Source organism: Monopterus albus, unplaced genomic scaffold (assembly GCF_001952655.1).
Source record: "Monopterus albus unplaced genomic scaffold, M_albus_1.0 scaffold39.1, whole genome shotgun sequence".
In the NCBI taxonomy this organism is placed as follows: domain Eukaryota; kingdom Metazoa; phylum Chordata; class Actinopteri; order Synbranchiformes; family Synbranchidae; genus Monopterus; species Monopterus albus.
Window position 1 is genome coordinate 2730738 of NW_018127919.1, and position 24046 is coordinate 2754783.

The window sequence follows — 24046 nt, forward strand, 5'->3', positions numbered from 1 at the left end:
TCTGATCATTATATATATAATAATGAAAAAACTAAACATAAACAAAGCTTTTTAATAATGATCCATTGCACTTTTAGAGAATTATAATCGTGATGTGTAACTTTATTTTACATTTTTATTTCTTTTTCACCTCTTTCTGTTTATTATAAAGATCACTAGTTAATTTTAGTATACATCTAAAATTTGTAACATGTTTTTGTAACGCAGCAAACTGAAAGCAAGAAAGAAACGGGGAAAGGGGAAAAAGAGGAGAGGCAGAAAACCTCGCAGCCAATCACAAGAGCAGTTTACTATTTTTCCGGTTCGCCCCAAAACATGACTGTGAGCTAATTGGCTCTAACATAAGACTGACAACTCTGTAGATGTGGCTCAGCCTATCACTATCCGCCCATGTATCTCTTCCCCTCCTACTGGCGCACACAATAGCAAAGCCTGTATACAATAATTTATAAACAGGCCTGTATTAATACACATGGTAAACTCTTTTTTAATAAATTTTAATTTATCACCACTGCGTCTATTCTGGATGGCAATTGAATTAAAGATATAACCATCCCCTTAATATGCGCCTGTCAATAAGATTCGAAGTTACGTGTTTTAATTGATTAAAAGGTTAACTGTGACAATTCACTCTCACCCAGTCTTGGAAGGTCCGTTTGTATTTCTTTCCGTCCCAACTCCATCGTTGAGGTACCAACTAAAGTTAAAAGACAAGGTGTTAGAGATGGCAAAAACTGCCCGTTTCGTCCATGGTCGGTAACACGCTTCTTTATTTAACACCGGCCAAAATTTCTGAAAAGTTTCTCAAAAAGCGATCAGACGGACAGCATTACGGAGACCACACACGAGAATAAAAACAGAAAGGTCCAGCTGAACCTACCTCATACTCCTCCAGTTCCTCAATCAGGATCTAACAACAGACAGACACAGTTAGCGTTAGCTGCTAGTATTAGCTACCCATTAAAACGATAAATAACAGGTATGAGTTAATATCTTGCTTATTGTAGGGCGTTACCTGTGCCGCTTTTTTACAGGGTCCAGACTGTAGAAATCTGGCAATGAGGTAATACAGTTCTGAAACGAAAGAAAGGTGCATTAACTTGATACTAACTAATGTTACTATTGAGCTAACGCTAGCTAGCTTTGGGCTGCACTCGGTTGCTTAGCTCGTTAACTGACACACAACTGCAAACTATGTAATTGCAAAATATTTTGCCCCGAAACAACGGGAAGCGCAGCACTTACCGGCTTCGGTTGGGGAACACTGTTCTCTTGCCATCACTTGATAAAACAGGCGACATTAAGACAAACTGATGTTTTAGCTTGCTCGTTAGCCGCCGGCTAGCTAACAGTAGCTAGGTGTGTGTAGCTAAAACAGGCTAGTGAATGGCCTCCTCCTCTCTCAAGTTGATCTCAGACCACCTGGTGCTTTGTGTTAGCGCCCTCCAGCGAAAGTACACTATTGTACGTTTTATGTTCTTTATTGAAAATGAATAAACATGTTGCACCCATATAGATTACATGTACTACATACAGTGGCAAGAAAAAAAAGTCCTTGGAATTATAATCGTGTTTTTTAAATTAATGTGCTATAAAATGCCCCGTAGTCTTCATCTATGTCACAGGTATAGACAATATGTGCTAAAGCTTATAACACAGGAACAATCATAATCTTCTTGTCTTTACTGAAAACTCATAAAACATTCACAGTTCTTGTGGGAAATGTAAACAAACCCTTGGATTAATAACTGGTCAAATCTTCTTTGGCAGCAATAACCTGAAATAAGAGCTTCCCGTAGCTGCAGATCAGACCTGCAGGAGGAATTCTGGACCATTCTTCTTAGAAAACTGCATCGGCACAGTCATATTGTTAGGATGTCTGCTGTGAACAGCTCTCCTGAGGTTATTCCATGGCACCTCTGCTGTATTTATGGTCTGCCCTCTGACTGGGTTGCTGCAAAAGATGGATTTTATATTAAGTAATTTTGTATAGTAGATTCAATTTGATGTTGAAATTCATATTCCTGTTTCATCACTCAGCTTATACTGAGCCTCAGCTGGTGGACAGCCACTCTGACATTATCCTATAAGATACCTTGATAAACTTGGGAATTAATTTCCCCTGGTGATGGCAAACTGTCCAATCCCAGCGGCAGCAAAGCAAATTATGTCAATTTATGATACCACCATACTTCATTGTTGGGATTTTGTTTTTATGTTACTCAGTGCTGCCAGTTCAATTTTGGTTTTATTGGTCCACAGAACAATTTCACAGTAGTACTGTGAAGTGGCCACAAGCTCTTTGGCAAACCTTGGGTACTTAATGCCACAGTACTACTAAACTGCCTCCACTTATAGTTTGTTTAACTGTGGACTGATGATTACCTAAACTTTCTAGCAACTCATTTTCTAATATACAAAAAACTGAATTATTTGCAAGAATGCAAATGTACACACAAATTAGACATACTATGCAGAATTTGACTTGCACATTCCTTTATAATAATGGTATGTAATTCACAGAATCAAAATTTCACGAGTGTGATATTGCACTGAAGTTGAAGCCTGCATACCAAAAAACCCATATATTCCTTGAAAATTGCAACTTTTGAGAACATGTCTCAGTGAATAATCAAGGTGATGTGATTACTTTCTTAGATAACTGAGGTGAAACATCCTAATTCATGCTTTTTAAAATCTACTCTATCTGACTGACATTAAAGAATTAAGAAAGATTGCATCATCATCATCTTTTAACCTAACATTTTTAAAAACTCAAACCTCCATGGATCAGAATGGAAGTCCATGTCTGATATGACATCCATCACAGCCTGGTATTACAACTGTATGGTAGACTGATTTTATTATTTTTGTTATTTTTGCAAGTTGTGGTTTCACACACATTCGCATGCATACTCTCCCAGCAAGGTTCTGCCACTCTCTTCAGTGGACATAAAAAGGTAATTCTCTTGAATAGCATGCACAGTGGTCTGCTAATTAATTGTTGACTGGCTGTATATGTGTGTGTATCAATAAAATTGAGCTGTGGTGTTCTGTATGAATAAAATATCAGAGGAGTTGAACACAAAGGATTTGACATCCTAGTCTGGAACTGAATTTTGCTTGCAGTTCAAAGACAGGTGGTGGAGAACCGTTACCTGACTCAGTAGTATGTTGGCCTCTCATATAGCAGATGTTTTGATGATTAAAGGCCAGATTCAGTGCATTAGACCTCCTGAAGACCTGGAAGTAAACTGGAGTCCCTGTGCCCTTCAGTGATAAGTTATGAGTAGCTGCTTGACAGTAAAACTGGCTTGGTAATGCAGAAGTGATCAGTGGCAACAACAATCCAGATGTGTGAATATGCTGCAGGTGACTAATTTCAGCTCCCACAACATCACCTTTTCAGGTATATAGAGCCATATGGTCTAAAAAATATTTTTAGATTGTGAGGTAAAAAATTTGTGGGAATAGTGTAGTTCACTTATATTTATCTCCGTGAAGAATTGCTGCTGAGCCATAGTGTTTTTAGGCTGTAGTAATTTAAACAGGCAGTGAGTAGTCAATACTAAACTTGAAACTTACATGCACCTTTAGACTGTGGCTTCTAATCTATAATATATAGATTAAATGTTTTAGGGCACATGCGGTTTACTGCCAAATTCACTACTCTTTCAATAATGTCAAAGGTACTTTTTATTTGACACAATTAATCTTTCATTAAGTGTGTGTAGTATGCCAAATAAATACATTTTAAAAAATCAAAGCTTCACGTCAGACTACTGTAAAAGATTAAATGTGATCTTGGCAATAGAAGTGAAGAACAAGATGATACATCACTATTAGAGTTTTAAAAAAAGCATATTTTGTGGGTTGGTTGTGTTTTTCTTTTTGGAGTGTTCAGTATATAATGTTTATCCTGTGCTTTTTCAGGTGGATGTTAGTTTGGGTTTGTGTGTTCAGGTCAGTTCTGTTTTGTCACAGATTCTATAGATTCAACATGCTGATCAGTGTGTATTTGACATACAGTATCACAAATGCAAGACAAAACGTTATTGTAGTGAGCTTGTTACTGAAACCTGGTATTCTATTTTTGTACATTGAGAAGAACTATTGGTTATAGAGTACTGAATTTAAGTACTGTAAGTGTGTACCTTTTATAAGCTATTTTTAATTAATGCAACTTTTCTTGGACTATTTCAAGACGGAAATTTTACAACATTTTATATTTTGCCAACTACTAAGTGGCAGATTAAATTTTTGAACATAGCTAAAAGTAGTGATGTATCATTCAACCAAACAGAATGGAAGTAAGATGGGTACACTACAACAAGTTAAAACACAAACATGCTATTGCACATAGTAACTATAGCCTATGCATTTTTCTGCACAATTATTTTTACTTGTAGGGTATATTTATCTGATAATACTTTTACTCAAATACTATTTTTAATCCATGACTTGTATTTGTGATTGAGTATTTTTCATTGCAGTAGTCTATTAAATCTAAACGCTTTACAAAATTGAATTGTAGGCTGCTGATTGACCTATGGGTGGCGCTACAGCATCTGTTGATTTGTTAGATTATGTGAAACGTGGGAAAATGATAATCTCACTGCATTTGTCTTGGCATTTTCAGAACTGGCTGATCTGCCCAAGACAGCATGTGAAGATCAGATAGGCCTGTATCGTGGAGTTTCAAAGTAGGGTGTGACTCACACCAAAAGTTATGACTCACACCAATAACAGCGCACCAGTGTAGGCTAGTGACTGGAACCATTACAGCTTTATATAACCTGTTGAACGTCGCATAATCAGGTAATTAAATAAAGGCTTTTTAACTGATTTATGGAGCGCATTCATTTTCTTCATTTACTATCCATGCAATAAAAGTTAAAGTATTATTCACACCCATCTACTGAAAACACGCGCGCGCGGGCGCGCTGGTATAGGTTAACCCTATTTATTTAGCCTAGTATATAGCCCAGTGGGCGGGACTCTGAGCGTGGACGCACACGGGCTGCAGGCAACTCTTCATGCAGCCTCGTCTGTGTGTGTGGATACATCAATTAACTGTGTTTTCATCGTAGCTCAGTGAAACCGAGATGTAAAACGTGAGGTGTGCGGGCTGAGTCTGGTCGGGCTCAATCAGGATTTACCTTTCAATAGACTGTATCTCACATTCACCGGTAATAATTATTTGCAGACTGACTCGGCAGTTTCTGGGCAACTTTTTCGTGTGTAATGTTAGGACATCGGGGTTTTGTCGGTTAACGTTAAAACACCACTTATTTTCCAGGTTTTCATCTGGATTCGTCTGGTCTTATTCCGCAGAATAAGGTAAGTTTCCAGTATTGTGTCATTCGGGCTAACGGTTCAGACAGCACGGTATCTGTTCCGTTACTTGGCTGTTTTGTTATAGGTTTAGCTTGACGTTGGCTAACGTTAAGGGTTAAAATTAGAAAGTCTATAGTAGTCCATTACTGTCAAGGAAGACAGTTTTCTTACTGCACCTCTTTCTCCATCTCTTTAACCGACTTAATTTGATTCTAAATATGTAAAGTAACTCAACAAAAAAACCCTAAAGTAATAAATTTAAGAAATTATCAATGGAAGAAATCCAGTCTGTTTCAAACTGGTTTTCAGTTAGTCAGAATGAAACGTTTTTAAATGGCTCTTAAGTACTTTGCGATTTTGTAAGTTTTGGATGCATGTACCAATGTAACTTGGCCCGTGTGCCCAGTGTATTTTAAGAGGATGACATTTGTTCTGATACCAGCTGTGTGGCAGGTAATTGAATCTAGACCCTGTTGATGAAGTGTTGTTGGGCTATGATGAAGGCTATGCATCGAAATAGAGTAGCTACCTGGAGACCTGCTTTTGCTTTGGGGTTATCTGAAATATTATAACATGTTGTAATATTTGAGCAGGATTAAATGTGACTGGTTTTCTTGTGTATGAAGAGACAAATAGGCTACCTGCTGGGTTATGTGATTGGGCTAAAATACCACAGGAGGCTGACAAGGAAAGGCTCTTGTTTCATTAAAATTTAGACATCTTTATGTTAGACTGAGTGATGCCAAGCGGGTGGAAACTTTGTTCATGGACCTGATGCAGAAAAAAGTTGCGGTTTAAAGGAGTCAGGGTTTTGCAAATAATGCCATTGTCCTAATAATAATTCTGCATTTCCATCCAGGTATACTCATGTTGAGACTTGAGCCATTTTGGCGGCCTGCTGCTTCAGTGCTGAGGTTAGCCACTAGACCTGAGTAGTGAGGAGGATGTGTGCTGACAGCTGAGTGGGGCAGGAAGGGTTGTTCAATGACTGACTGAACTGGGGTGTTCACAGCACCATATGCTCCTTTTTCTTTTTTCTTCTTTAACGTCACGCTGCTAAACATTTGGGCCAGCCTCATGACTCATGTTATTTTCTTCTCCTTTCAGGTAATTTTTAGTATTGTCTCTACAGCAAATTTTACAAGCCAAATGTTCATTTTGGCCTAAATAAGTTGGTGGTTGCCCTTATGCCAACAGAGGTCTGGAGCTAATCATAATCCTTTCTGGCTGCACCCTGCTGAGAGATATCTTATTCTCTGTACGTAAGTCAATTTGTGGCACTTGTAGAAATGATAGGGGTATAATTCAGGCCTTGGCAATAAATTAAATTTGTTAAACTGCTGACTTGATCAATCTTTTACTAATTCACAATTACCCCTTGTACTGTAGTTTTTGATAAGCAAATTGTTTAAGTAGGCTAAATAAACTGATAATATCTACAACAAACAGCAACATATGACCAGAAATTCAGTATTTAGTCTTATTTCAGTTCATGTTATCACATCATACGTTGTTGAAACAAGGAGGCATGCACCAACTGTGTCAGTGGGGCATGGTCTACACACTTTGTTAACCTGTGTAGTTGCTGTGGGTTTTGAGTTTGATGTTGACCTAGAAGCTCAGAGGAATGGTGTGTGGGTATCAGGTTATGGGTTTTAACAGTCTGCAGTGCAGTTCACCTGATACATGGACTGTAATGGGTTGGGATGTACACAGAGAAAGTGGGAAACCCAAGGCATTGTCCTATTGCCACTCAAGAATCCAGGAAGTTACTGTACATATGTCAAGTTTTAGTGTGAAGTTCTAGTAAAACACTGTGATACAAGATACTTTATGCCGCATAGTTTTGAGAAAGTGTGTTACAAATATAATCTATTCCATATTTCTTATAACTATAGCTTATCTCATAATTATGACAAACAACTATGGGTTCATGTTCTAATTTTTAATTTGACACCTTGCCATTGCTGATTTTTATGCAGGGAATATCAGTTTACAGCATTGTATTTCACCTTTAAGAGTAAACTGAGCTTTAAGCCTTTTGGAGATTTCTTTATCTGAGAAATAACTGTGATCATTCTGTTTTTGCTTAAGCAGTTATAGGTTTTTGTGTCTTTTTGTTAAAACTATGCTGTGGTGAAGGTTAGCTAACTGATGACATACAGCCTTGTCTCTGTTACAGATCATGTAACATCAGAGACATGAATCTTGGGAAAGTAGGTTACTGGGCCATGTCCTGCAAGCTTAAACTGAATGCTAGTCTGCATATTGCTAGAGCTGCTTAGTGTGACTCGGCATGCACAAATGGTGTAGGTCTGTGCAACTGGAAAATGCTCATTTCTGTCCTCTGTCTCTTTAAGAAAACTGAGTGGCACTTCACATAGAGTGAATGTTGAATGTTGAGCCCATGTTGATTCATTTCAGACACACATGAAATGGAGCGAAATTTGGCAACAAACATCACAAGTTGTACATTTGCCTTCTAAACCATATACAGTACTTGCCTTAAAATGTGTGTGTACAGGCCATTGTTGGGATTTACATTGTATTAATATTCACATGTTTATCTCTATACAGGCAATACAAAAACACCTGACCTAGACATCAGAGGCAAGAAACAAGAATTAACCAATATTGTCTGCTAATGTAAATAATACATGGCACATTACAGATGAAACAGTAACAAGTACTAGTACCATCTGTACATTATAAAATAATGCAGTGGACTGTGAAAGTGACATGCTGTTCATGGTAGATGCTGGTATAAAATTCTTTATTGATGCTTCAACAGCATGTCTGTGGAGAGTCTCAGACGTCTAGGTCATGGTATATGAAGTGCTAAAGTTGGCAACCTCTAGTAAGTCCAGTTGCCAACTTTAGCATTTTGGATATTTCATTGGCATGTAGCCTACTCTGTGTCCAAAGCAGTCATTTGAATTGAGCTTTTATAATATGTATTGCAAAAACAAAATTATAAAAATAAAAGAAAACTCTCTCAGTACTTGTTCTTTTATTTGGGATTTATGAGAAAAGCCTGCTCAAGTGGCAGATGAGCAGTTCCTTTATTACTAGAGGGCTTATTCTCTTCTGAAGAAAGCAACAGTTTCCACTTTATAACATGAATAAAAGATATGATTAACCTCTTCAAATTAGAGAACATTAAATACACAAAGGGACAGCGTAGTCATTCATGAATTACAGTACAATATGATGATTGCCTAGTGTCCATCCTGGAAGAGGGTTCACTCCTTTGTTGCTCTTGCTGAGGAATTATTATTATTATATTATTATGTTAAACTACAGGATTTCTGTCATACTGTGTTGGTATGACATTCCTATGATATCCAGAAAAAAGGAGAAGAAAAGTCCAAATTGTAGGCTTCAGGTGCCTTGTTATAATTTCAACAACTGTTGAGTAGATGGGAAAATAGGGAGATACTGTGCTGCTATAGGAGACTTTGAAACCCTGAGAGAGGCAAGTCAAACATGCTGATAACATGAAGCATGGATGTGACTCATTGCTTCATGCTGCACTGTTCAGATACATGCTGTGGTGTCACTGGCATTTGGTCAGTGGAACTATATGTTGCACATGACTCTTGAGATTGTGACTGGTATTCAAACAGTACCACCTACTTTAACCTTGTATGACAGATAAAATGTTCAGCTCCGGTGACTCTACAGATGTCATTGTCCTTGCTGCTGTCATTGATCTCTTGCTCCAAAGCACACAATCCTTGTCCTCAGTGGCTTCACACTCAGATCCACTGTGGTATGTTTAAGACATTTAGCTGCTTCCAGTGCTAAGACTTGCATTATGTGAATTTGCTTCCTCTCTTTTTATTCATGGCACAAAATGGGTGGCATTACCTGAGATAAATATTTGAACCGTATATGTGAAACCTTATCAACGATACTGCAGTGCTACAGAATCTCCATGAAGCAAAATTTACGCCAGTGACCTGACATTTTCTGAGAGGCTTTTGAGATAGTTCTCTTCATTCAAAGGAGTGAATATGTCATCAGCATAAATGAAGTTCATGAAATTAATTTGGCCAACATTTGAGTGCTGCACTGTCTGCTGCATATTCTAGATTTTCCCCTGTTTTTTGGAGACCTTGTCTATTTTATATAGCTGAGTCACAGGACTTGAGGTACAGCTTTCATCTATTTTTTAACAATTACATGTTACTGTCAGAAACGGAGTGTGAACACACTTTGTGTTTCAGAAGAAGAAAAAGGAAACCCAAGTGGTTTCACAATATGTGTGGGACCAGCAACTGTGTGTGACCTAGATGTGGTTCAGACCTTTATCTCAGGGCGTTGGCTGCATGAGCATTACAGTGTGGTTACTTTTTGTGGAGTAAATACACAATGCAGCAGAAGACCGTAAACAACCTGACTGGTTTGCTGCTGAATGAGCAGAGCATTCCTGTGTTCTTTATTGCTCAGTAGGTCACCTGCAATCTGCTATGTCACGAAGTAAAATCTGAACATTATGGTAACACTAAAATAGCATTTTACAGAATTTTCCTCTTTAATTTACAGATGTCCTGTTTATTTGACAGATTTTCCCTGTATTTCCAACATACATGGAAATGGTAATAAAATTACAAAAATATACTGTAAAATTACATGCCAAAATTAGAATACTGTAACTGGAAAACCCCATACCTGTGAATTACCATAAAGTTCTCATTTTTTAAAGGAAGATTTTTCTTTTTTCACATAAAAATAGTTGGTAATAAAATTGTACAAATTTCACAATTTGAACTAGCAGACTTCCTAGCATGCATTGTCTGAGAGTTAAAATTCACCCGTTTTATTTTTTCTAGGTTGACAAACCCATTCATGGTGGAAACTTATTGTGTCTGTAATACATATTAAGTATATAAGTCTGCATATAGTATCTAACAAAGCCACTGGAAACAGCCCTGCATACTATCTTTGTACCTCCTTGTTTTTTATGTTTATTCATTTTTTTACAGTGTGGTGATTTTCATCTATTGCTGTATTTTTTAAAAATTGATTAATGTAATATGTGCATTTTAAAAGTCCACAAGAATGTGTAATACTTTGTGGAAATCTGTGGGGCAAATCTGTTCCTCCATCTGCAGGGAGATCAGAGGACAGGGTCTTTTACAGAGATGGAAGTGATTTAAAGGCTGCTCAAGGAAACCTCAACAGGGTGAATGAATCATTATCACAGTGAAGTGTGATTTCTTCACTCACTACATTAGTCTGCTTCCCTATTATTATGAGCTGTTATCCTTAATAATGTGTGCACAATTCCACTCGCACAGACTGTGGTCTTTTTAAGCATCCAAATGAGCTGTATTTCACAGTAATCAGGCGTATGTGTAAGTAAATGTGAAAATTAATCTGCGGTTATTATTTTCCAGACAACTAATGATCCAGCCTTTTACCATTAAAAATGTAGATGTTATTAACCCACTTTCTTAGTCATTGTTATTATGTGTGCAGTAGTTTTTTTTCTGTGAATAACCCCTCAGGTGGGAAAAAAAAGGTTGCCGTCCACAGGTGATTCCGTGTCCTGTAGTTTAACTGCAGCGTTAATTACCTTAAAAACGAATGAAAAATGTAGTTGTCAGTAAGGTCATTTTATATGTCAAATGCCTTTTCAGTCTGGAAATGGAAGATTTGTATAGTCGTGTACTTATGGTTTCTGTGGATTAAAAAGTAGACAGAATTCATATAGTTGTTTACCTGTTTCCTTAGAGAGATGAATGCATTTTATGACAAGCTGCTTTTGCCTGTTTAGAGAAACCTAATCTAAGAGGAGAGACTTGTGTTCCTTCAGGGAGAAGCTCTGGAAATATGGATGGCAGCATTTCATAACAAGGAAAATGAGCTAGCAATAGATAGGAATGGAGACATAAGGTAATATTTTCCATGGACTGCTTGTGAAAGGCTATTTGAGTTCAGAGCCTGTGCATAAGAGAGTGTAAAACCACAAGCTGCCAAACTCTCACTGATGGTATTATTTTGATTATTACCTCAAAATGTTTCTTTTGCAGGAGTATACACTAAAAGGCTCAATACCCTTTCACAGCTACGAACTTAATCAAAGATATGACCAATGAATCTGAGCATGAGAAAGCTCAGCAAAGAAAGAGCTGCATTGCCCTTTCCACTCATGCCCTAGAATTGTGACCCACATATTTGCTCACACACTGCCTTGGGTAAATTGCATCTTTTCCTGAGCAGCAGCCGACAATAATAGGCCTGAAATAATTTGGTGATTCTATTGGAATCGCTGAAAGAATATAATTATAAGGAAACTTGAGAGTGGATCTACCTGGTGAAAGGATGTTTGTTTTATAGGTCTGCTTTCACATTCAAAGGATGCAGCCACCCACAGTGAGCCTGTGCTTATGCAGTGAATGTGTAATTACAAGGCACTTTGGGTGAAGTCTCATCAAAATCATTGACAATCATTGTTTTTGAATAAGCATAAAGAGTAAACAGAGAGTAAGTCAAAGAAGCCTACATAAAATATAAACTGAGCAGGACTGAGCTGACTGAATAGTGAAGGTTACACAGTCAGTTAATCAGTTATAGCCAGAAAACATAATGGAAATCAAATATTTGCTTGATAATTTACTACAACAATTAACTGCTTATTTTTTGATTGGCTGATTATTTGACTTTCAGGACAAATGTCAGAATGAAAATAACATAAATGAAGTACCACATTTAGCTTGTTTACACTGGCACAGTTATGAAGAGCATAGGGAATGTATTTTTTCCCTAGCACACAGCAGGTGAGGATGTGTTAACCTGCACTGTGACAGGATTGTCCAGTGAGTAGAGCTCAGTGAGTGCAAGGGTTCAGCTGCTGCCCAGGGGAGGATTAGTGTGAAGCTGCGGTTTGGCTGAGATGGACAGCACTCGTGGGAAAACGCTGCTAAGGAGGTGCACGTTGCTTTGTTTCATCACTGACAGCTGACAGTTCCTTTTTTCCATTGACTGTTCAGTGGAAGAAATGCTGTTTTCTTCCAAACAGTAATGTAATGCAGCAAACAATCCATTTAGTAATTTAGCTAGTTCAACCTTTTTTTTAGTTAGTTTTTTATCATGTCTTTATTATTTTCAGCTCTCTAAAAAGCTTTACCTCATTTATAGACTAAACTATGAATGGTGGTATTCTACCTATCCATATTTTCAGACCTTCCTCTTGCATTCCTTGTCCTCATCTTTATTTTTTAGTGTCATATGAGAAAATCTTTATTGAATATTATCTAACATATACGTATTTAAAAACAATGCAACAGTAAATTCTCTATTTAGCCTATCGTTTAGCCCAGTATTAAATCATGTATCAGTCATATTATAAATGAATTGAGGTGTTTATAATGAGGAAAGCCTACAGCCAGGTTGTTGTCTGTCACCTCATTAATATTCTTCAGACTAAGAAATGGGTTGCTGAGGTTTGTATGAAAAATCTCCCAGATCTGAAGAACATGGAAACCAGTGACTTGATGGACATAGCTGCCTTGGTTAGAAGAAAGTAGACACCACACATTGTTACCATGGGAACACAGAGCGAATAGCAGTACCACTAATTAATGACTGTCAGTGCCTCAGCAGAGGGCCACGATCACATTATCAATACCAGTATTACAGATGTAGCTAGAGGTGATATGCCTTAATGTCTGAGTGGTTATCAAAATAATCCAAGTTTTTCACTAATGTAAAGATGAGGCAGAGGCACAGGATGTAAAGAACTTGACACTGGGCATTTATAATGTAGTGAGTCCTCCTTATGAGCACTAAATGACATTAACAGATAGAATAACCTTCATAAAAGAGCAGAACTAATGTGTAGGTGGAGGGTGAATAATGTAGTAAAATGTGGGACGTCTTTGTTAGATGTCTCACATTTGTTGGTCGCTGGCATAGCAACAGTTTAGTTCAGAATGGACCTATACCATGTTTACTTTCTTAACATTGTGATGATAGTATGTACTGTGTATTATTATATTACACAACAAGTGGCAGTGGTTCCGCATTCATATTGTCATTAAATTGTTTTGAGTCATTCAAAGCTATCATGTTAGGGTATTGCTTTAGAGGTACATTAGCTACAGGCTTTGTGTTAGGTGTTAACATCAGCATGCTAACATGTTCACAATGACAATGCTAACCTGAAGGTTTTGGGTACAGTACAGTAGTTGTTAAGATATTTCAGTTTGAATCGAAGTGACAGATCGACCACCCTGCCAACCGACATATCCTGTCGACATGCCGCTAGCATAGCGAAAATACACTAGGTGAATCATCATGAGTAAGATGGTCAGCGGTAAATAAGCCTTTAAATCTGCATTATTTTCCAGGTACAGACAGTTCAGAAGTCCACAAAGATCCACAGTAGGAAGTTCTTGTGATGTAAATTGTTCACTTAAAAGCTTCAGAAATCACTGGATACAGGAGCTTGAGGGAAGAGGGACTAATAATGATTGCAAAAACTAAACATAAAATGATCATACAAATGTGATATAGTTACTTTTCAGGAACTATTGGGAATAAATCCCTAAAATGTATAGAAAAGTTACATTCACTTTAGACCTTTTGCCTTTGACATCATTTTGGTATTCTTGTGTACTGGTAAAGTGATTCCAGACTAGACTTCTTGATGGATAGAATTGTGCTGTTTGCAATGTATTGAAATCATGTTGCATGATTTCTGTGTGTTGAAGGTCACAGTGTTTAGACAGTTTCCTCTCATCGTTCTGCGGAGTCACCATGTTTCTCTGTCATGTAATTATAGGCAGATTGTTTTTTAGAAGTTTTGTACTTCTCTTTTGTCTTTTTTCATCTCTGTGAACCACAGTGTATTGCATCCATCTGTATCATATGTTCTTTATAAATAAAATGCATTATAGCATTATTTCTAGCTCTTGTAAACATCAGTACCTTTGTGTTTGCTTTTGGTTTTCAAGATCTGATCGCAATATAAACCAAACCAGATCTCAGATCGTCATGATCAAAGCTATGTTCAAATGATGAAACTGTTCGTACGAGAATGCCTGCTACTTAGATGTTGAAACTATTTCAGAGTCATTGTATGCCCATTTTATGTCAGGATAGAGTCAAAGGAGAGAAATCTAAGTGACTTCTTGCTGTTTTTGTTCTTACTGTTCTGTTCATGTAAGCACACTTTGCTGTTTCACAGCAAGTTGAATTTTCCTTGTTTACTTGTTGTGTTTATGGGTCATAACAGAATGAACTGTAGTGTTGAGTTTTTTTTTAAACATTTTGTGATGACTGATGCCCCAGAAAACCATTAGGATCCATTATAATCCAAACTTATCTGAAGCATTAAATATATCCACCTATTTATCCACCTATAGGGAATTTTGATTAATCAAATAACCTAACCTGCCTGTTTGTGGACTGCAAGAGGAAACCCACGCAGGTACAGGGAGAACTGTGCTGCCCCTCCGGACATATTTTAATTTAAATAGCTGAATAAATGTAGGTAGATGAAAACTGTTAACAGTTAACTGTACACACATGGTTTACATTACAGAATTACCAACTTCTTTGTAAGCTTTAATGTAAAATAAAAATTTGTGGCTGTATTCCAATCTGATTTCTTCAGAAAGGCAACCAGCAAATATAAATAAATGTTGGTAGAGGTACAGTATAATAGAGTACCCCATACAAAAAACTGAGACATCTGCTACACCCTAGAAAGTAATCACATTTGACTGAAATATAAGTCAGCATGGCTTTCAAATGAGGCCACAAAGGAGGGCAAAAATGACTGTTGCTTTGGTCAAGCGCCATGGTTGCTGCTGATGGCAGAAAGTATTACAGTTTACTCTAGCTGCAAATTTACTGACATGCATGGGCAGTAATACTGTGTATTCACTAGGACAACATCACCATACAGGTGATTGAATGGAACATTTCTGGTGCTGGTTTATTCAGACTGACAGCATATTTTGCTGAGGTGAGCCACAGCTCTATATATGTGTATAATAAGTGTGTGTGTGTGTGTGTGTATGTATGTATATATACACACATATATGTATGTGTGTATATATACATATATAATTGAAATTTTCATACGTTGCCATAGTTACTGAAACAACTTTAATTGAAATTTGGCTTTGCCTATACCTACCAACCACCTCAGTCTGTCATCCACATGACTTTCATGTATTTTAGACATAAGAGAAACCGGAACAGCCAGTGTGATCACACAGTGGGAGCTCCACACATGAAAGGGCCAGTGTTGGGAATTGAATTTGGCAAGAGTAGGGGGCCTCAGTGGTGCCTGGTGGCCTCACTGTGTTTGGGCTGGCTGAAGTGCAACATGCTTGAAAGGTTAGAAGCTGTGAAACAAGGGTTTTCTTTCCCATGTGATTTGCTGTTATTCTGTCCATAAACTTCTACTTTACCTCCATGTTAGAATATACAACACAAAATGTATAATACCAGAGACTCAAAATCCACTGAGCACAAAGATGTGATGTGACCATTTAGTTGATGTTGTCTCACAAGCAGGTGAAAGTTGCAACACACTAGTACCATATCATAAGCCAGACCAGTCATCAAAATGTAGACTCTTACAACAGCTGCTGTCTAAATCTGCTGTGGGAATGTGTGAGTCATTACGTGAAGATGGCTGCTGTGATAAGTAATCAGGAAATCTAGCATTGCTTCAACTGTGTGTCTCAAGCTCATGAACATCTATCTTAATCATAAAATGTTGAACAATGAGGTCTTGCAGAGGTAGCCATTTGGTTGGTTTTGACATTGGAATCACATGTTCACAAATGCAACAAACTGGGTTGTAACAAACTTTTTTTTTTTTAGCTTAGTTATCTTAAAGTTGTATTAACTGAGATTTTACACTTTGGGCTCTATTTTCCCGAAAGAGGGCACAGTGGTAAAGTAGGTTTAAACTCTAGGTGAGAGTGCATATACTAGGTAGGACCAATTCTGCAGCGTTGGTGACCACTGGTGTTGGCACATACTGGGTGCAGCCTGAGTCAGTGTGAAAGAGAGGTGGAATGCAGGAGGAATTTTTAGCAGGAGGAATGCATTATGAGCAAGTGGAGTCAGGGCGGGCTTTGGTAATGGCCAATCAAACCAGCCCCTCTCATCCCTTTTACAGAGCAGGGCGGAAACCTGTCACTAATTTCAAGACGTGGAAATTTATGAGACGAAAGATTCTTTCTGTACTTCTCCAACCAATTATGTACTCCAATCCTAAACTTTGATCAGAAAAATATTAATTGTCGAAGTACTGCACATAAATATTTACTAGGTGGTCTGCTAATATGACTTTTTTTTGTGTGGAAAACAAAGACTGGTCATGTAACCAGCAGCCATCATATAGCGTAGTTCAGCTGCATCCAGTGTGCAAAATGCACAGGGGTGTTTGCATGTAACTTTATAGATGTTGAGTTGTTTTTAAAATAATACAGTAAAAATATATAGCAATCACAGCATTTACAGATTTGTACCAAAACTGATTGTATGCCAGAAAGCGATTGCGGTCCATGGGATCAAGCACCTTTTGATATTTAGATGTGACTTTATCTACACCTGCTGCTTTTGTCAGGGTCAAACCATCATAACATGCAAAAAAAGACAACATATATGGTAGTAACAGAGATATGTATCTACGGTCTATAGACATAACTAATTACTAAACTAGTTGCTTTAGAGTCTTAGGCGCCATGAAACAACCTTCTTTAGTGTCTCAGAATAGTGTCATGAAGTAAAGAGGTTGTCTTAAATGGTCACGGTAAACATTTGGAGTCAGTCCATTATGAGCCTGTGACAGTCATGCTGACTGCTGACCCACATTTGGAGAGTGAAAAGGCAACTTGGAAGTTGTTTTAAAAAGAAAAGAAAGTGCATGGCAAAGTAGGAGAAAAGCAAGTCTTCAGCTTCTTGCCTTGCTTAGGAATTGGAGTGGCATCTTGTTGTATGGCCTAGGCTTTTCGCCAAGGTATAACTAGTTTATAAACGAATTGCCAGGGTCAGACAGGCTAATCTGCTGTGTCAGAAAATAGACAACACTGAGTCTCCCCATTGCCATTCCTCTGTAGACTGTCAGACCTGGAAGCTCCAGCTCTTTAATAAACATTTTCCATAATGTCAGTTCCCTACTTTTACACCAGCCTATTCTTCCTAGATAAATGTGGATATAGCCCTATAGATTAAAGCCCTGTCATGCTTCTATGGCTCCACTCAGTTTCCCATCCCGACTAAACGCACATTACGGACCCAGTTCACCCTAACAGTGCTCTAAATGCCTTTTAGTGTCGTGTCATTATTACATTAAAGCACAGGTTAAAGATTAGGCTACTTCTGTCCCCTCCTCCCAGTCACTACAGGTCTCTTTCGGTTCCCGTCGTTAGCAGAGTATTGAGCTACCAGCTGACCTACTTTCTCTGCTCTCAGCCACTCACTGGTCCTGTTTACAAGCCGCTGCCAGCCGGTGATGTGGAGTACAGCGCCTGGAAAATAGACGGACACAGACCGAAACTATAGCAAACACCACGGAGGGGGAATTTGGCCGTGTGTTGTTGATTAAAACAAGACAGCCCATCGGCGATTAATACGTTATTAACTTAGTTGTTATACAATTTGCCCCCGCCTGGTCAGCCAGACGCTGGTAGTTGCGCTCAGCAGCTATGCTGGAGTTAAAAAAATGACAAGCTTGATTAAATCTAAGTGTGGATCTTTATTTCTGCCGGAGACGTGTTTTCAAGGTATGTGGGGTTTAATTTAAGCGTTCAATGTGGCGTATCTCTGGCACAGCACATAGCGTTTGCATATTGCTGCCTCCCGTTTGAACTGTTTATACCATCAAAGTTCATGAGCGTCCGCTCTCCAAATGAAAGCGGAGGTGGTCTGCTGCACGATTAGCTCCTGCCAAGACCCAGTGAAGACCCAGTGTGTAGGCTGAAGATGTATGTTGTCAAATACACGAGTATGTACATCTACACCGTTACATGTAGGCGAAGCAGCGCTGCTGAATGCTGCATGTTTTCAGCTGGCAGTGTCAAGTGCCCTGGTTACAAGGTTGGAATAACCTATTTTTTCCCTTGTAGAACAGCTGATGACATCCATGGCAAAACAGTGAAGAGGTTTTCGACTCAGGCTCCTCAAAGACATGATAGCAAAAAGGGATAATGTTAAAGGAAAAGAAATCTTCACATAGTTTGGGCTTTGGTCAGGGTGATGTAAGTCTGCTGGAGTTCTGAATAACCCACTGTTTTCTTGTACTCGACTCATTTTTGGGCTTCTCCTTTGTGTTTGATGTAGTCTTATAAAGAAAATTGTGTCAACAGGAAGCTGAAGGGTCATTGAGTGCTTTCCCACTGTTTTACATTTGTAGATGTGTCACCTATAGTGATGCTTCCTGTTTCTTTAGCACTTTAAGAGAGCTTTACTTGCACCAGAACACAGAGCAGGAAAATTGGACTTTTTTTCAAATGTGGATTTTTTGTTATTAAGTTGCAACTCAGAAAATAGCTTTTTAAAAGCATACTGAAGTTTTGTTTATGTTTACATCCTGTATACTTTATGTATGCAAAAATGTATATATACTGTATATGTGGACTAATATACTAAAGGACCAGAAGATACGTTTGATCTCATAGATGTTGGATATTGTTGCGGTTATAGGTTTTTAAATAACCTATATTTTAGCCACATTAAACATTTTACAGGGAAATGAAGCAAATGAGTTTCAGATTATATACAGTGCAAGTTAAAGCAACCAGAGCTACATGCTAAAACAAACATTTCCAGATTGACTTAAACAAAGTTTGTCCAGGCCCAGCTACTGTTTACCTGGCGGCTTGAGCTGATGCAGGTGGAGGTGGTTAGGCAGTGTAAACTTTTAGACAAGCAGAGAATAGTACTCCAGACGTGCACGAGCTGCAAAAACACTGTGAGCTTTCTGGCTAGAACACCATAGAAGTCTATTAGCTGGTTCATTTTTCTGTGTTTCTGTGTGAGCAGGTGGAATATTAGCATGAGCATCATGAACCCAGTTAAAAAGGGTCAGTGGTCTTTTGATAACAGTAATGGACTGTATTTTATATAGCACTTTCTCACAGTGTGTTGCACTGGCCAAAGCACTTTACAGAAGATCATACACCATTCACACACAACATTCACACACCGATGACGACAGGCTGCCATGCACCGGCGCTAGTCAAGCCACCGGGAGCAATTCAGGATTCACTGTCTTGCTCAGGGACACTTAGGGGAGACCGGGAGTTGAACCACCAACTTGCTGGTCAGGAGACGACTGCCCTACCTCATGAGCCACAGCCACCGTAATGGTCAACAGCACTTAATTGGTGGATTTATTGGTATTCCAGGGAAGAGACTGGCAAAAATATGGTCAACAACATTGTATTATGTTGATGTTAAACATTTATTTTAGTGTCTGCTGGCCTAGCCATTGGGTTTTTTTTTTAACTACAAGATGTGCATGTTTTGTGCTTTCAGTACTTGTTATTGCTCAATTTTGCCTTTTGCAAAGTCATTATTATATCTTACACCATTTATCATGTGTCTTTATAAAGACAGTACACATTTATTTTAGGAGAGAATATTTACTAAACCTGTCAGAAATGACTATCAGGCATGGAAAATATTGCACTGATGATGTAAATGAACACAGTTGCAGTTATGTTAATTTGAATACACCTCCACTTCACTTCTGATCTGCTTCCTGAAGGCTGTTGCACCCATGTGGACTGAAAGGAAGAAGAAAGTCTAAAGTTTACAGCAACCAAACTTTAATATGATTGAAGAATTCAACAAATGCATCTTGGAACTTCGATCATGTAGTTTCCTGCCAGTCACATCGTTGTTTATTTTGTTCAGTAACTGAAGCATGGTTTGACCCAAAAGCCTGTAGCTACTAGGCCCTCACATTCTCCTCTGGCGAGTGATGTGATTTATAAACACCCTCTCCCTTCTCAAACACGTTCTTAACGTAAGAGGTCTCAGATGACTAACAGCAGCACCGCAAAATTTACACGTGCTTTCTCCTAACAGTACATTTCAGTTCCCCCTGTTGCAGCAGTGGTAAATTGGGCACTGAGGGTATTTGTATAAATTTCCATTCTCTCCTCCCTGATTTTTGCATCACTGAGTGGGAACACCTTAAAATACACATTGCATGAGAATAACGCACAAATTCCTGCGGTGCCACAGTTTTTTGATATAATTCATCTATCCTATACCACTGCTTTGCTGATTAAAAACCAGGAGTGTGCGCTAATAATATGGTTTTTATATTGATTATATATAGTGATAGTTTCTGGAAAATCATTTGAGAAACTGCTTATGGACTGGCATGTTTTTGGCTATTCCAGTAAATTAAACACAAGACAAACCAAGTTGCTTCATCACATTGATGCAGTATTTCTGTAAAGCTGTTCTGCTTAATTTTCATTATTGCCCATCATGGCCTAATATGCCCCAAGATATTCAAGGGCTAGGGTACCTCAGTATAAACTCTGACAGCTGACAAATCATGTAGTCTAACTCTATTAAAAATCCAAAGTCACTGGAAAATTCCTGTTGAATTATTTATAAACTGGGTCTGTATAGATGCAAGGTAATTGCTTAAGTCCTAATTCTAATTTGGAGCTGTAAATTGTGAGCATGATAACTGCACTGTTTTTTTCCAGTAGACTACAGACTTGGAGTCGATTAGAGAGAAATTGCACATCTTTGTATGAATTACCCAGCAAACACCATCTATTAAAAATCAGTTCTGAGTATTAGAAGGTTAAAAAGTTTGGGTTTTAATCTTATCTAATGCAATACAATGATTTATCTTTGTGACCGTACTGTGTGCCTGATCTTACTCTAGTGTTTAGTGTGGAGATAAGATGAAATGCACACCTACAGAATGTGCACATCATCAAAATGGGACAAAAATAAAAAGTGTTAATTAAATCTGTACTAGATCACATGTGACAAAATGATTGTCTCATCAGGTTGGACAACTGAGTCTTTCCTACCTTCTTCGATCTTTATACTAAGATTGAACAAATTTACATTGTTCTGCCAGCCAGAAACAAAATATCAAATTGTTAAAAACTTTATGTTCAGGCAACTAAAATAAAGATTAGGTAGCAGTGGGGACATGGCATCTACAGAACAGATAAGGTATGGTTAATGTTAATCACAGCAAAACACTTTAAAAGTAGGTAAAGACTGTGTTTATGCTTCACAACTGCTGGTTTGAAGAAGGAGATGGGGTGTGAATCTAAGCCTCCAGTGTTAAAAGAGCTGATACGATGTAAGATAAACAAAAAAAAAGATGAGCCTTGAGATGGATCAGCGTGATGGCTGCTGTCAAATTACTGAAACCTGTCTCTGCCGTGTTATTTTAAAAATTTAAATCTCCTGCCTGGAGAGCAAGCAGTTTTGAAACAATGCCAAATGTGACATCATGTTACAATCGCATACATTAGGGTAAGCCCAACGTGTTGTGTAGCATGCTGGGAGTGTAGGGAGCTACATGAAAATAGCTAAAGCTAAACTAGCTGCCTTGGACTAGCCTTGATAAAATGACCCAACCGAATCCTTCTATTCTGAAATGTTTGGTTGAAGTCTATACTGTCTTATGTTTCCAGCCAAAGCCATTACATAAGGTGAAGAGCAACAGTGATCTTAAGATTCATTAGATCCTATTCTAATTGGGGTGAAGCTGAGTCATTAACTCCAGCCAATCAGAGTAGGTGATCATGTAAAATGTTAATTTTATGTTAAGAAAGTCCAAAAAGCCTGCTCCAGGTCAGGGGAGGAATCTGGGCTGTTTTTAAAGGTGGACCTATGGAAATCTAAACAAGTTTGGGTGAATAAAAAGTCACAGATATGTTTAAAATACACTCACTATTTATAAAAATGGGTCAATAAGGGCCACAATACCTCTCTAAGTCAAACATTTTGTATGCCTATCCACACTACTTTTTAGTATTGGAACTAAATGATGTCGGTCAGTAATTAACACTTGCTGCTTCACAGTAAAGGCCTTTCATTATGGCTAAGGCATTCTTCACAGGGCTCTGTGCCTTCTAGTGGCTGGTGACAATTAATTGAAATGGTGTTTACTTAACAACCGCATACAAGTGTCTTTTCATACTGTATATGCTGTGGAAGTATAGAAAAAGGAGTTAAAGGGAAGTAATAAAACCTAAGATTAGAAAGATCTTATAATGAAATGCCTCCATTACACTATGAGTATCTACTCCCTGTCAATTATAAAAGGGCATAAGACTCATAAGACAGGACCTAGTAGACCTAGTCTAATAATTTGATTATTCAGGCTTGCACCACATCACTCTAACATTTCCATTTTTTCCAAGCATGAGACCCATTACTGAGAATGGGTCTCATTTGAATTGAAAATGACTGGAAATGCAATAGTGGCTAGGTTTACTTGAGGTCACTTGTGTACATCACTCACTGGATGTGTGGAATAAAGACAAACACTGATGACTGGATTTTCATTATTCACAAACTAAAATTATAACTTTGATAATAATTGATATATAATATAAAATATTTCCAGGCCACAAAATCATGAGCTATTTTAAACAAGATTAAAGGAAAGTGTGTGTTGTTGTCCTACTGGAAAGCAGTGGTGGTTTGGAATAAAATACCTCTTTGTTGCTGTGAGAGCTTCAGACCATTTTGAGTGACTAAGATGATGTATGTTCTGTGTTTGCTTCAGACATTTTTCTAGGTCAGGGGAGCTCCTGTGTAAAAACACATATTTAGTAACAGGGTTCCCACGCCTCCTGGAAAACCAGGGATTGTTTAAATCAGTTTTCCAGTCATTAAAAAGTCATGGAAATTAGGATAAATTGTACAATGTCCTGGAAAAATACATTGTCATCCTGGAAAATAATTTTCTTTCTTTTTTTTTTTTTTTGTATTTTCCTTTTGCTGAGAGCAGACTGTCAGAACTCAGTACAAGCTGGCAGCTAAAATCAGGGCACTATGTGAGATAAATTTAGAATGGCAAGGTTAGAAGTTTATGGCCTGTTTTAGTAATGTTTTTGCACGCTCTGAATACCCAAAGCCACAGGCTTTTAAATGCACCATGTCACATCAGATTGGTGAAGACGGTGTGAAAAAATATTTAACTAGATGGATAAAATCACAGTGGAATATAGCCAGACACCAAGAAATATAAATAGCTTGATAGTTGTAATGCAAATATGAATATCTGTAGGGTAGTAATGAGCTTTAACTTTAAACACATTTAAGATTGATTGCTCCACCACTTGCAGAATTATTGTTTGTTAGTTGGCTAATTGGCTAGCATTTTAACATAATACTCATTGTCTTTAATGTTAGATGGTAGGTGAACTAGCTTGTTACCACAGTACACAGCCATTAATGGTAGATTTGAGGGTCAAGTGTATTCTTGAGTTGAATTTGAGTCAAAAATAATAGTTATTTTGAAGATAAAGTAAGTCAAATCTTAAATATGAACATATGAGCCTATCTTTTGTAGACGCTTCTTGAGGATATTGGTATCTGCAATGTCTATTGTCAATAAACTTACACAAATCCATTTAGAAATTATACAGAAAGAAAACAGAACTCTGTGAATGTTCTTGTGTTTTATTATTGCTTACGTTTCGATGTTAGAGTCAAGTCAGATTGCTTTTCTTTA

General features: G+C 37.9%; 2 protein-coding genes across 7 annotated transcripts in view; one reads left to right on the forward strand and one right to left on the reverse strand.

The window, feature by feature from the left end:
- The window catches only part of brwd3 (bromodomain and WD repeat domain containing 3), a 22940-nt gene extending 21479 nt beyond the window's left edge, over positions 1 to 1461 (reverse strand). Inside the window, exons 1-4 of the mRNA XM_020598872.1 lie at positions 1246 to 1461; positions 1016 to 1074; positions 881 to 910; positions 638 to 697 (exon numbers count right to left, since the gene is read on the reverse strand). Coding sequence (XP_020454528.1) covers positions 638 to 697; positions 881 to 910; positions 1016 to 1074; positions 1246 to 1279 — 183 coding nt within the window. The 5' untranslated portion in view covers positions 1280 to 1461. The remainder of the gene's footprint in view (positions 1 to 637; positions 698 to 880; positions 911 to 1015; positions 1075 to 1245) is intronic.
- The window catches only part of npas2 (neuronal PAS domain protein 2), a 42359-nt gene continuing 19258 nt past the window's right edge, over positions 946 to 24046 (forward strand). For 3 of the 6 annotated variants that reach the window (XM_020599069.1, XM_020599074.1, XM_020599073.1), the window contains exon 1: positions 4994 to 5340. The gene's annotated coding sequence lies outside the window, so the exon portion shown is untranslated. Of the gene's footprint in view, positions 980 to 4993; positions 5341 to 17783; positions 18096 to 24046 lie in introns of those variants that run through there. The other 3 variants (XM_020599070.1, XM_020599072.1, XM_020599071.1) reach the window with 3 other exon arrangements.